General features: G+C 43.3%; 1 protein-coding gene across 4 annotated transcripts in view; it reads left to right on the forward strand.

The window, feature by feature from the left end:
- The window catches only part of KCNQ1 (potassium voltage-gated channel subfamily Q member 1), a 265151-nt gene that overhangs the window by 57808 nt on the left and 193812 nt on the right, over positions 1 to 13531 (forward strand). For all 4 annotated transcript variants that reach the window (XR_003248977.1, XM_026036799.1, XM_026036800.1 and 1 more), the window contains exons 3-4: positions 11428 to 11554; positions 13274 to 13352. Coding sequence is in view for 3 of the 4 variants with exons in the window: in XM_026036799.1 (XP_025892584.1) it covers positions 11428 to 11554; positions 13274 to 13352 (206 nt within the window). In the remaining variant the exon portion in view is untranslated. The remainder of the gene's footprint in view (positions 1 to 11427; positions 11555 to 13273; positions 13353 to 13531) is intronic.

Here is a 13531-nt window from a genome sequence, read left to right on the forward strand (position 1 = left end):
AATAAACCTTCAAAATAACCGGTCAATATATGTTCAAGTCTTGAGCTACTTAACACCATTGAAGTCAAGTGAAGACCCTCTTTTTCTGGGCAGTGCAGGGGAGCTCCTAAGTGACCTTTGCAGAATGATTTCCAAATCCAGAATGTAGACACTGCATTGAGGGTATGCTCCACCATTATGTTTTTGCCTTTCCTATCTTATAAAACATCCAGAACTGTAGAGGAAAATGAAGAATGGGATAGAGAACGGCATCTTTTCTGCGAGCAAAATGCAGGCAGGCAAGTGTCTTGTGAGGAGCCCTAGACCACCTGCTGAACATGTGGAGCACAGCAAAGTGTCTGATGCCTCAGCCTCCCGCCCACAGCCAGTGCCTACTCGTGGTCACGAGTATTTGAACTCAGTGGGTTGTTGTGACCGTCGTGAGCTCGGAAATGAAAATGCCTGCTCAGGCATAAGCCCTAACCATATGTCTTTCCCTCTTAAGAAAAAATCAGCTGAGCTGTCAGTCCCTGAGGAAACCCTCCCTGTGATTTCTGTTCAAGCATGCTTAGTTGACATGTTGTATCTCCTGAAGAACAGCAATAGATGATGGTGTGGAAAATAAGAGTTTCTAGCTTCCATAGATCTTAGGAGAAGATCAGAAGACTCTCAGATTCTTGAGCGAATTCTGAGAAATGGTTGTACAGCAAGGAAGCTGAGCTTCGAAGACAGCGTTGTCCAAGGCCCCAGGTGCATAGCACAGCCAACCAGGCAGTGAAATAACTTCAATCCAGCTGAGTTGTGTCAGGAAGAAAACTAACTAGATGGTGTTTCGCTGATGGGGATATAGCATTTTATTATGGAGTGAAGGAAAATACACTTGTTTGCTTTCTGTGGTAAACTCGTGCTCTGAAGAATCAAGAGCTCTGTCTGCTGTCTGGAGTTAGCTACGGACGGAGCTTTCATTTGCTTGTTTTCCCCAGACGTGCTCCGTTTTCCTATCTATGCAAGAACAATTTGGAAAGAGTGGAAACTAGCGGTAAGTTTTCCTGAGGTTCGATGTTAAATACTTTGGAGGATCCATGTGAGAGCGAGCCCTTAATAAATGAAATCTTTTCCCTCAAGCCATGTAGAGGGTACTCCTTATTTTCCCAGCATTGAGAGGAGGTTTAAATATCCTCTGACCTTCTGATTTGTTTGGGTCAGTCAGTGAATTGGGGAATTTTGAGAGGAAACTGAAGGCAGATAAGGCAATCGCATAGACCTCACGAGGGAAATCAGGCCATAACTAGACGTATTAACTAAGCCGCTCTTCCAGGTGAGAACTAATAGTCACTTTCCATCTTATCTGCTGTTTTTCCTATTGCTCTAGGCTAAGCATCATTATATAATAATTTAAAACAGTATTTCTACAGTTGTCTTTGAGTTTTCTGCAACTAATTTTAGCTGTCTGAAAGTTAAATAGTTTAAGCTGATCGCATAGACTTTCCCTGTGTGGAAAAGGGTGGCTGCTTTTGAAAGAAGACTAATTTGTTGCATCCTAAAAAGGTGGCAGTTGAGACTTCCTTCTCATATGCCTATTTCTTAACAATATCCATTAAAAAAAAAAAAAAAAAAAAGCCTTGTGTATCTACCCTGTTCAAGTACTTAGTTTTCATTCTCCATTTGATCAACTTTCTAGCCAGACAGCTAATGCTGATCACTAATTTAGGGCTCATTAACTAAGTCAGTAGTAGTGTGTTGTGGAATGGCTACTGATGCAAAAGAGGACTTCTTGGCTTTCCCAAGGGAATAGTATTCCAGTGGCAGTCTGTTGTGCCTCCAGTCTCACTGTCTTTTCTTTGAAATTATTTTAATGGTAGAACAAGTTGAAGGCTGACAAAACCTCCTTTTGCTGCTTTAGAGAAGAGAAAGAATTATAGAGCATGAAGAAAAGTTTGAAAAGAAAATCCTTGGATATTTTTAAAGATTTGAGAAGTAGTCCTTAATTGCTGCCAAAACTAATGTGCCTGGAATTTCCATGGAAAACATAAGTGCATTAACCAGTTAGCATACACTAATAGCTTGACTTTTGCTAACTCGCAGTAGACTTTTTTTCTTCCCACTTGAACATAGTTCAACCTGTTCCCTGTTAAGTRAGTGTCCATGTTGAACATTATGCATAAGATTTAAAGAGCAAAACATTACTTCTCCTAGCAATCATTGGAGTTGCGTGGTGTTAACCCCTCTTTTGGAAAGAAAACTGATTGTTTATCCTACAGCCACTGTTGTTTGCTGCCTTCCTAAACAGACATAATCCCGTTAATTGCAGATATAATTCCGACAGCCTGGAAGCCATTCACAAGGTGTTTGAAAGAAGACTTGTGTAGTGTTCTTCAGGGTGAGTTAGCACCTGAGATGAACATATTTCATGTCTTCAGTTACTCAAAAGGTGCAAAACCACAGGTATTATTACCAGCGGTTATAGCACTTTTTGAATATTGTCAAGAATGTTGTTTAAATAGGCACCCAGTGTTGCCAGCACTGATAGTGTGCTCTTTGGGACAAAAAGTGCACGCGAGAACAGAATCGCCTGATGTCACATCCTGGGGGGAGGTTTCTGGTGGGGAAAGCTCTGCTGATGGCCTTATGAAAACCTACGTTTGTCTCCTCAGCTATGGTATCCTGAGGACAAAAGCTTCTAAGTATGCAAATGCTGGGTTATGGGATGCAGCTGTTCCATACTTTCATGTCTAATAGGTTTCCTCTCCTCCTCCAGCTGATGAGGAAATGCACACTGTACACAAAACACTCCCTTGTGCACTTTTCTGGCCTAATGTAATTGTTTTTAATTACACCCCAAGCAGTACTACCGAGTGTTACATGTGCAACGTGTTACGTGCTCAGGAAGGGGAAAGCATGAGGTTGTAATTAGAGCCCGTTTTAGCAGAGCTGGAAATAGATCCCAGATCTGCCTATGGCGACCCGCTTGCTTTAGCCCCTGGAGAAGGGACTTGCCAAATGGATGTGTCTGGTTTTGCTACCTGCAACCGCTGCCTCCAGCTGAGGGTTGCAGATGCTGACTCACATTTTCCATGCTTTAGTCACCTTTACTGGCATTTTAAGAAACCTGGAAAACTGTCCAAACTGAGTTGGGGTCTAGTTAGTCACTTCCTCCTGCAAAACCTTTGGCAGCGTCTTGACCACTTGGGCTGCTGCTGCTTTTGTAAAGCCTAAGGATGTAACCCAACCGTGCAAGAGAGGATGCAACCCAGATATCTTAAAGGCACTATTAATGTATCAGTATTGCATGGTTGTGCATCAGGACTTTAATTTATCCGCCCTAGTCCTAGAAGAGAATTTAGCCTAATAATTGCTTTTTTTTCTGCTTACTGAGGAAATACTATTTAAAAATAAAGTTTTATGGTGGAAAAGTAGTCTCAGTAGTGACACAGTGCACAAAATACATCATGCATTTTGGTCATTTGCCAAATAGAGTAATGGCTGGTAACACAGGTTAGCTAATAGGTGGAGCAGTAGCATGCCAAGCATTAAAATAGTGGCAATTACCTTTCTAGAATACAACCTTGGGCTCTGTTCCTGTTCATACAGCTGATACAAGTGCCCCTTCTTACCCGTTCTTCAGCTGGTGAGCAAGTAGCACCTTCACTTCTTGTGGGTACCCTTAATTCTGTGCTTTAGAAAGCAAAATTGTAGTGCAATAATAAAAGTAGTGAGCACTGCTACTAGTTTGCTATCCTGATACACGACTGATGCTTTTTGGCTGTTCTAATAATAGCTATATATTTCAACATAGATCTATCCAACCTGCACAACCAAAGGTGCTTCTGCCTCTAAGTCATAGCTCTTGTGCCCCTTTCTTGGTTGGGTTTATTTTCTCTCAGTGGAGAGGACTCTTCCATCTTGGTTGCTTTTGCCTACCACTTCAGCTGTCTAACAGTGTTCTCTCCGTGGCAGAATATGTAGTTTATTCTTGGCRTGTCTTAGGTATTGCTTTCATAACATCTCTCCTTTTCTCCTTTAYTTTAAACAACTTGGCAGTGCAGTRCAAACTCTGCCAAGTATCAGTATTTGTTTTGTGTTGTTTAATACATTCCGTATAATGCCTATTACTTTCCYGAGATATTTGATGTCTTGAAGCWCAGAGCAGCTGCCTCCGAGAAGGCTGGGGCCTTTTTTATTTATTTTTTTCTTCTTTCAGTAATGAATAGTGCACTTGTCTTTTCTTTGAAAGAGGTGCAGGGGAAAGGTGATGGTGAGTGGAKTTTCAGAGGCCCGGAGTTCTCCTTTCGTAACTCTGAGCTCTGCAAAGAGCTGCCTCTGTTGCCCCGTTTATTTATGTTGGACCTGAATCTGATAGAAACATGAATCTGAGGAAAAATAGAAGCCTTTGCACATAACGGTAGCTTRGTTAATGGGGTGTGCAACTTCAGAGGGATGCGGCGTATATCTTCATTTTGCAAATGGAAGTTTAGTTTGGTCTGCTTGGAACRGTATCAAAGCTCCGGGGAGGATTTTCAATGAGTTAATCATGTGCTTTGATTGGTGTAAATTAACTTCCCTTTTGGGTATGCCCTAATCCCGCCGTGCCAGTGACAGCCGCGACTGTTCCATGCCCAGCRATGGAAACGGGTGCAGGAAATTGGCCCAAGGAAGAGCCTAGTTGGGTTCAGCGTGCGCAGCGCTCGCCACTTAGCTGAAACGTCGACTTTGTTGCTTTCCRTGAGGTTTATTTTGCATGTCAAATAATGCTCCTCTCCTCCTCCACAGATTTCAGAGGCAACCGTGAAAGGTTTGCAGAGCGGGCTATGTACATACAGCATCGGAGAGGGGGTTATTAGCTTAAACCAGCACGTGTGTTTTCCTGCGAGGAGTATTAAGTGCCTGCACTACAGGTTTAGTGTGCGCCTGTTTTTGCAGCTGTGGGGAAGAGCCCGGCGCGTATTCCCTGGAGCAGGCCTGGCAGAGAGCTCAAGTATGCCGAGGCGAGAGCAGGTTGTGTTTATGTGAACGTCAAGCAGAAATACGGCACTTGAACCCTTATCAGCGCCGAGCGGGATACCGGGGGCTGTGCACGGACTGCCCAGCTGTGCAGCAGGAATGTCGGGCTGCTAATTGCACAAGATTGTGTTTCAGGACTTGCCAGCTGTCCYGTACAGCTCTGTCCTGTCAGTTTTGAAAAATAGAAATTTTCTTTTTTTCCTAATCTGGAGATAGCTGAAGCCAACGTTAGTCCATCTGAAATTCAGTTYGTGTGAAGGCACAAGGACAGAATGCGGGCATTGCACAGCCTCGAAATCTGGCTTTCTGGAGCTGAATTTTGAGAACAGCTAGTCACCATTCAGGGGGACAGGGGCAGAAGCACCAAAAAAAGGAGGAGGAATGTTGTTGGAATCTGTTGAAAAATACYATTTCTCAAGGACAAACTTTTTTTTAAAGATATTTTTAAAGATGAATGAAAACTGCCTGGCTTTGAGTTTCTGGTTTCCTCATTTCCTTCTATTTTTGTTCTGCCCTTTCTAATAGAAAAGCTATATGGGCTAAAATGGGCTAAAACTGCCCATGGATTCTTAAAAATGCCAGTATCTTACCGTTTCAAGTACCCAAAATGAGCAAGCTATTGCAGGCTGTGTTGAGCTGGTAATGGCCAAATCCTTCCTTCGGTGTTGCTCTGCTTTTGGATAAGAGATAACGTGTGATGCTTATTGTCCCTAAGGAATTGTGCATTTAATGAACTTAATGTACTCATAGTGTTGTGGTGAATGGCATTAGGGAAACAAAATTTGCCTGAAGACACAATAGCTTTTGTTCTATGACCATTTATAGCTGGAAAAAAAATAGATATGCTTTCAGGCATACACATTCTTCATGAGGTCCCTCCATAAATTCAATATTAACTGGGGAAGAAAGGGAAGATTTATGAAGCGTTCAGTGTAGGACATGGAGGATGTGAACTAGCTCTCCTGAAAACATGGAAAATTATTRAATAGAAAATATTAGACAAGATATTTGACTGGATAAAAATGATCAGCTAAGGGRAAGCAGCTATTGTGTAAATAGTGTTAATAGGTGAAGTTTTCTGTAACATAGAATTTATTGGCCCACATGCCTTAGATTGGTTCTTATAGCCTGTAACAGTTCTTTCCTGCTCATTATAAGGTACTGTACATGAAAATAAATGCATATCTGTGAATGAACTCTGTGCATGATTAAAATATGTGACTGAGTATGCTCATGGCTTGCTGAGTGGATAGGTTGAAATAGCTGGCAAGTCTGATTTTCATGCACACGGTGGCGAGATGCCTTCTGTTGAACCTCTGTGCAGCTGGTCTTGCTGCTCTTGCAAGGTAGGGAGCACGTTGTCCAGCAGAAGCACGTAACTAAGTAGGCAAATAGCTCTGAATTCAGTGAGGAAAAAAATCAAGGATACACTGTTTTAGTGGATTTTTCCAGAGAAACTAGAGRATTTTTCGCTTTGAAGCTCTACGAGTTACTTCTAGAGGCTCTTAACAAGCCCTGAATAACAGGTTCAGGAAATAAACAGAAGAGAGTTATGTTTAGCATCTTGGGACAAATGTTGGAGTGTTAAAGCTTCCTTTCTCCAGCCACGTACTTTGCATTTAAATTCTGTTTCTTTRGAATACTAGATGGGGGATGTGGAGGAACTCCATACTTAAGTACTGCATAATAAATATGCAAGCCTGGCTTAATTCCCTTCTGCAAATTCTTGGTGGATACCATCGACTAAGTTCAAAAGCTAAAGACTTTACACTGTGAGGTGTGCAGGAGTGCAAAGCTGGTCTAACACACGGTGCTCTGAAACTGAGCCTTAATGTGCAGAACTTTTACTAGTGACCTTCTGTAGTTGATGAAAGAAAAAATTCTGTGGTCTTCRTTGGGTTTGGCTGAAGCCTCCAGTGAGAAGAGAGTTACAGAAATCAAGTAAAGGCTTTTTAAATGCACCCAGGGGAGTTAGGTGTCCAACTCCTTTTGAAATTCAATAGGATTTAGTTGCTTGGGACCTTTGGAAAATCTCAGCCTGAAATTGCAGGCCTGCAGTGTTCTTTATTGGCCCCAGTGCTGTTGTCCTGTGCGCCCGGCCCTGATGTAGGGAAAATAGGAAAGCTGCAGCACCATGAACAGCTTTCCTGTATTCCACCTTATACTAAACTTCTCTTTTTTAAAAAATGAATGTTCTATGTGAATACTATTTCATCCTAATTAACAGGATTAGTAAGGGAACATTGCTGATGTCCCATATAAACTTAGGCTTCATTATGGGCTCTGAAGACAGAAGTGTGATATTAGTGTCTTGTGTTTTGTTTTCCCTTGCCTGTGTAATCCTTTGGTGCTAAATATGTCAGGTGAAGAATGTTCACAAAAAAGCTGAGGCTTTTGAAAGCAAAGGCTCAGCATGAGTCACTAAATGTTTTGGTTTTAAACTTTTTTTTTTAAAAAGCTTAACATTACTGGTTTTAGCTTGGAAAGGTTGGCTGTAAGATCTCTTGAAGTGAGAAGAGTTAAGTAGGGAAAAGATCCTAAGTAGAGCGTTTGGAACTTGCTGATGCTCAGCAAGRGTTGGTATATGAAACCCGTTAACTTTGGTTTTGACTGATACTTCATCAAAGTGGGGTTTTTACGGAGTTTTGTGTCCCTCTTTGTCTGTTTGCCTAGGCCATCTGACTGTAGTTGTGTGTCTTGGAGACCCCAGCACATCTTGCGGGGGCAAATCCCACCTTTCTCAGTAGAACAAAGCGGGGCCTCCCTGTACAAAGTGGGTGACACCAGAAGAACCAGTTGCCTTTGGTGCTGGTGATTTGCAGGTCTGCTCAGGCTGGACCAAGCGCTGCCTGAGGCGTTTTGCAAGCYGCGATGTCTCAGGTGCTCAGCTGATCTCGTTGCCTCTCTTGGCCGCTTCAGAGACCCCGTTGTGAAGAGCCCTGAATGGAACCATCCCAACTACTGCAGTCCCCGAGTGCTGCTGTGGATGGGCGAGAGGAGGCTTATCTTCACTGCCTGCTGCTGCTGCCCAAGCTCTGTGGTCCTCAACTGCTCGGTTCAATACCATCTTTGAGGCCAGAATCTGGAAGGACTGCTTGTTACCTTGGTAGTCGTGTGGTGGTTGATCTGATGAGGCTTTGTGTAATAGAGCTTGGAACATGACCGAGGCMATGGGAGCTGTGTTGCCAGTAAAACTGTGGGATGGCAGGGAATTCAGATGGTGCAAACATGATAGTAAGAGGCCCAAGATAAGCCCYTCGTCAGGTGTTCCTGTGCTTATCTCCATTCCCTCTGGGAGCAGACACCTCTAAGGAGTGAAGAATACCCTGTACATTGTCCTCAGTTCTTGGAAGTTGGAGAGCTGGAGCTTTTATGTGGTGCACCTGGTAGGTACCTCTTAAGCAGCAGATAAGGTAATTTAGGAAGAGCGGAGCAGATGGACGTGCAGCACAGCTCGGATTTGCTGCAGTTCGCAGGTGTGAGACGGTGCTGTCAGGGTCACACTTTGCCTCTTAACTGCAATTGCCCCCACTTACCACCACCACCCCTGCCCTGTGGACGAGGCCGCCATCCTTCCCGTTTATGTAAGATTTGATGTTTAGCTGTTGAGGAGGATCATACAGGGAATATCCCAGCAGCCTGTGCAAACATAATGCTTTTTTTAAAAAAACGTGTTGCCACAACTTTCTGGCCAGTGATATAAACATGCACTGAGAGAAGTTCACCAGCCTCTCCCCCCCCCTCTTAGGAGTAGCKTTTAGACTTGAGCAATGCAAGGTATTAAAAACGCTTTGCTGTCGCCCAGCCACGGGCAGAGGAGGCGGAATTTGCCAGTTGCCAGTGGCTACCTGGTGGGTTTGTGTAGGACCACGAGGAACAGCTTGTGCCCTTTCACCCCGATGTTCCCTGAATGACTCGGGTCTCATTTAGGTCAATAAGCCTTTCTCGAAACGTCAGGAGTGAAAAATGTGCCTTGGTGTCAGCCGACCGGTTGCTCCCTCCAGTCACCGGAGTCTATAGGACAATAAATGTTCCCTGAGCTCGTCTGCGTGGCCCGCACAGAGCCGGGTGACAGTGACCATTGAGGGCCTGTCTGTCACATTGTCCAGGGRCAGCCCCTGTGTGCAGGGTGCCACTGTCCCGGGCACCCCATGGACCATGGAGGGGCTCCGAGCACGCACGCAGCTCRGGTGCGAATGGCCCACGCAGGGAACACACGCGACTGCCTTTCTTTCCTTATTTATTGTTTATTTTTTGCTTTTCAAGAATTTTGTTTTGCTTTTAGGGACATCTGACCAGTATTGCCTCTACCGACGCGTATCACGTCAGGCCACGCATTCCTCGCTCAGATTGCTTGGGCTGAAGGACCCTTCCTGCTCCCTGTGATTTTGCTGTTGTCTGTTGTCGAGGGAGTGTTGAAAGAAGATGCGTTTGCCCTTTGCAACAAGGGTGTTTGGATGCACAAGAGTGTTYGGATGTTAGTTTACTGAAAACAGCTGGGAATCAAATACAATCTCCTGATAGGAAAAGCCAGCCTCTGGTGCTTTGTTTTGCTTTAGTATATTAGCAGAACCACATGCAAAACCACATACAAAGCTGTATTCTTAAGAATTTGCACCGCCTGATTTGGTGCAGGTTCCTAAATGGCATTAAATTAAGTTGAATAAAGGAGAAATTGCACTGCATGAAGCTGATTGCATGCAAAGCTTCATTCATAAGACAAGGTTTTTCCTTAAAGCATCTACTATMGCTGGTCTTTCGATAGGTTTTGTAAGTGTCACTTTGCTTCTCTGAAAAATATTTAATAACACACCAATGTAAAAAATCCAGAAGGGTTTTGCAGGTTTCTTTTGGGGGAAAAAAAAGCTGTGGAAGAGATTCTCGGCTGGGCCGAAGGGGTTGGGTTTCATATTTATGACACCCAAGGATCTGGACAGTTTCACTCTGTCTCGGAAAGCAGCTCCAGCGCGGTGGCTGTAAACAGTCCTGAGGGCCTCACGTCTGCTCGCCCAGATCACGAGGCTGCCAAGGCCAAGAGAGAGGGCCCTGGCTAATGTTCTCCTGGCTTTCCAGAGCGTCCGGGGCCTCGCTTYGGGAGGCTGAAGTGAGCAGGTCGTTAGGCCTGACGGAGGCTGCAGTTCGAGCCGTGGAAAGGTCGTCGGGACACAGTGGGGCAGTTCCTCCCCAGAGCTCCCTTGGTTTTGGTCCACGTCCCTGTTATTTTCCTGCCTGCTCCAGGCGCTGTCCCATGTGTTTCTGAAGCTGATAGTGTGGCTCTCGTTGGGCTCAGTTGGGCTAGGCTTGCATCCAGAGCAATTCGCTTAATTTRGGAAATAAGCGTAGGTGCCATCATGAGACCCACTTGCCAATTTGTTGCCGTGAAAAGCAGCGGTGAATATTGCAGAAATGTGACAATGCTGGATAAAATGTTAATTTGCCACCATGTCATCTTCTCAACAGTCGCTCTTTGTATTAAATCACTCAGTGTAATGAGCAGCTTGTTCCCTTAATCTGCATTATCCTTTCTAACTGCAGAACGTTATGATTAGCTTCTCTGCTTTACAATTCCCATATGCCATGTGTTGTGTGCRTTGGGTTGCAAGCCACAGTTACTGCTCCAATTAGTAGTTTCCCCTGTGGACTTGGACAGAGAATGTGACCACTTATTAATTGAGTATGGCTGGTCAGGAAGCCCTGCACCTGCTTGAGGGTGCCGTGATCGACCCGTCGCTGGAGAAGCAAGCTGCATCTGAGCATTAACCGAGCTCCAAACTGCCCTGGTTGGACCTCTCTCTAGTCAGGAGGGGTGTCAGATGTCTTGCACATTTATGGCTCTTTGCACACATTTTCAAAGTCATGCATTTGGGTAGGTCTGTGGTAAAAACCCAACTGCGCTTGGCTTAAATAGGAGAGGTGTGCGTGATATTTTCCCCCATATTTTCAATGCATCTGGAAGCTGACCTTTCAGTAACGGTGCCAGAAAAGTTACTTTAATCCATGTGGGATTAACCAAAGATTGAAGAAGTGTAAGTGGTTGGTTCAGCTGGTGTTGCAGATGGAAGGTCAAGCACACCTCTTTGGGATGAGACGAGCTCACGACATCTTCCTCTCCTGACTATGGGCTGCGCTTGTTTTTCTTGGCTCGGTCAGGACACTTTCTGTTTGAATTACAGAGGCCAAGTAAATTGGCAGAATGCTTTCTGTTTTAGCACGTGTAGACGAGCCAAACTGCACGCAATTATAGTATTTAAACTTGCTCTTTATCTTTTGTTGCTTTATGCTTGCYGCTTTTCCTATGTTATTTTAGATCATTTTAATATGGTAACATTTTGTCTTCTAAGGTTTGCATTTTATTTTCTCTTTTCACTGATATATTCTGGAGAGGGGGAAAAAAAGATGAAAGTTGTAAGTCGAAAATTAACCTGGTTGCCTGTCTGCTTCTTTTAGGAAATCGTTTTAGTGGTATTCTTTGGAACTGAGTACGTGGTTCGGTTATGGTCAGCAGGATGCCGCAGTAAATACGTCGGAGTGTGGGGAAGGCTTCGTTTTGCTAGGAAGCCTATTTCAATCATTGGTGAGTATGCACAGCCTGCAGAGTTGCCCTAAACGCCGAGTCAAAGTCATCGCTGGGAGGTTTGAGAAGTGGAATTTCCACAGCAGCTGCGGCCAAGTTAGAGCAGGAGACTTGTCACCAGTGTTTATGTACCTCTGAATTGCCCTTGAGGAATCCGTGGCGCTGTCACTTGATAGCAAACGTGGCTTGGTTTGCTTTTCCAGAAGGGCCGAGTGTTTTCTTTYCAGAAGTGATCTGAAGCTTTGCCAGAAATAACCCTTGGCCATGGTCTTATCTCCTGTGACTTCAGCATCCCAGACATTGTGCAACAGCTACAACTTTGTTTTTGAAAAATACTGAAGGCCTCTTTTTCTAGCATCCATCCATTTGAATATTGTAGTRTGAGTTTATTCACCACTCTAACTGCCTGCTACGTGGGGGAGTGTGACAGGTGTGCTGTTAGTATTTTGGGTAACTTTGGGGTTAAAATAGAATTTTCAAAGATTCATTTGGAAATGGGCACCTGACTCGGCTGTCAGTGTCAGTCAGATGTCAGTGTCCTCACAAACTGCATCTGTTACGCTGTGCATATCACAATCCATATATTTTGTTTCCGAGTTAATGTCCAGAGTTCAACAGATTTTGTCTTAAAAAATGTAACCACCCGAATCAGGCTGTATTTTGCTAGCCAGTATTTTAAGTGTTGTGTAGGGACTTGGATTTCTTGCAACACCAACCTTGAAACACTTACCTGATGTGTTCGATTTGTTTTTATTGTAGGGGAAGCAGGACGTTGTTACACAAACACGTAGCCTTTGATCTGTCACAGTTTATTTCTACTACTTCTATTTCTGCTACTCAGCAATACTGTTTGTCTTCTGTTCTTCATAAACCCTGTACAATTTTTCTGACTGTAAATCATAAAATGTTGTACTTAGGTATTCTTAAAAGCATAGTTTCTTTAGTTTAGCTTGCCCGTGCATATATATAATAACAAATATATCTCAGATGTTACTGAAAGTATTAAATGGCTTTGGCTGCCTCTTTGCACTCTATCCACAAATCTATTTCTCTTGAGACCTACAGCAATACAGATTCTGAAGCATCTTCCCATTGCCTTCAGCTTGGGTAGCAGAACAGACTTCACCTTTACCACATACGTAGCAAAAACTCCCATTTTTGTTGCTCATTTCCAAAATCAGCTAAGCTAAAGCAGGGAGTTTTAATGTCTGTCCTATGGCAATGACTAATAGCATAAATGATACTCACAGGGTGATTTAATTCTTCTCTCTCTTTTAGACCTGGACAGTTGAAATTMTATAAGATTAAGAGCTTCTGGGAAATAAAATCCCAATCATCTCCCAATAATAAAAGTTTCTAAAGCATCAGAGAAAATAGAAGAGGTAACAGGTAGAAACTGGTGAAATTCCTCTCAGATTATACCTAATATATAACCCAGTCTGCTGAAACTGTTTTATAGTAACTCGTRTCACTCATGACTAAACTAGAATCTGGCCCTCTCGGTCCTATGCTAGCCTTTCTGTTATGTTGCACAGCTGTATTTTTCTTATTTATTACACTGAAAGTCTCTTGATACAAACCCCCAAATTTCAGAATTCAAAATATTAAAGTAATATAAGCATTGGTTCTAGTAATTTTGCAGAAGTGTTGAAAGATACCACTAATTCTTCTTCTTCTTTTTTTTTTTCTTTTTTTTTGCAATTGACTTTTATTTTTCAGATTTAATTGTAGTTGTCGCTTCCATGATAGTTCTTTGTGTGGGCTCTAAAGGCCAAGTCTTTGCAACCTCAGCTATCAGGTAATTATACCCTGTAAAAGAAAAATAAGACAGTGCTGTCAGTTTGAATAAGCTTTTATCTTGTCTCTTTTTTTGCCTCCTGTGACAATTCCAACAGGTGGAAACCAGATCACATATGAATGTGCAACACTAATCCCGTTAAGTTTCTTGGACTAGTTTTATGGTTGCTCTTTCATACT

This window comes from Nothoprocta perdicaria, unplaced genomic scaffold (assembly GCF_003342845.1).
Source record: "Nothoprocta perdicaria isolate Ctin4 unplaced genomic scaffold, notPer1 scaffold_186, whole genome shotgun sequence".
Lineage (NCBI taxonomy): Eukaryota > Metazoa > Chordata > Aves > Tinamiformes > Tinamidae > Nothoprocta > Nothoprocta perdicaria.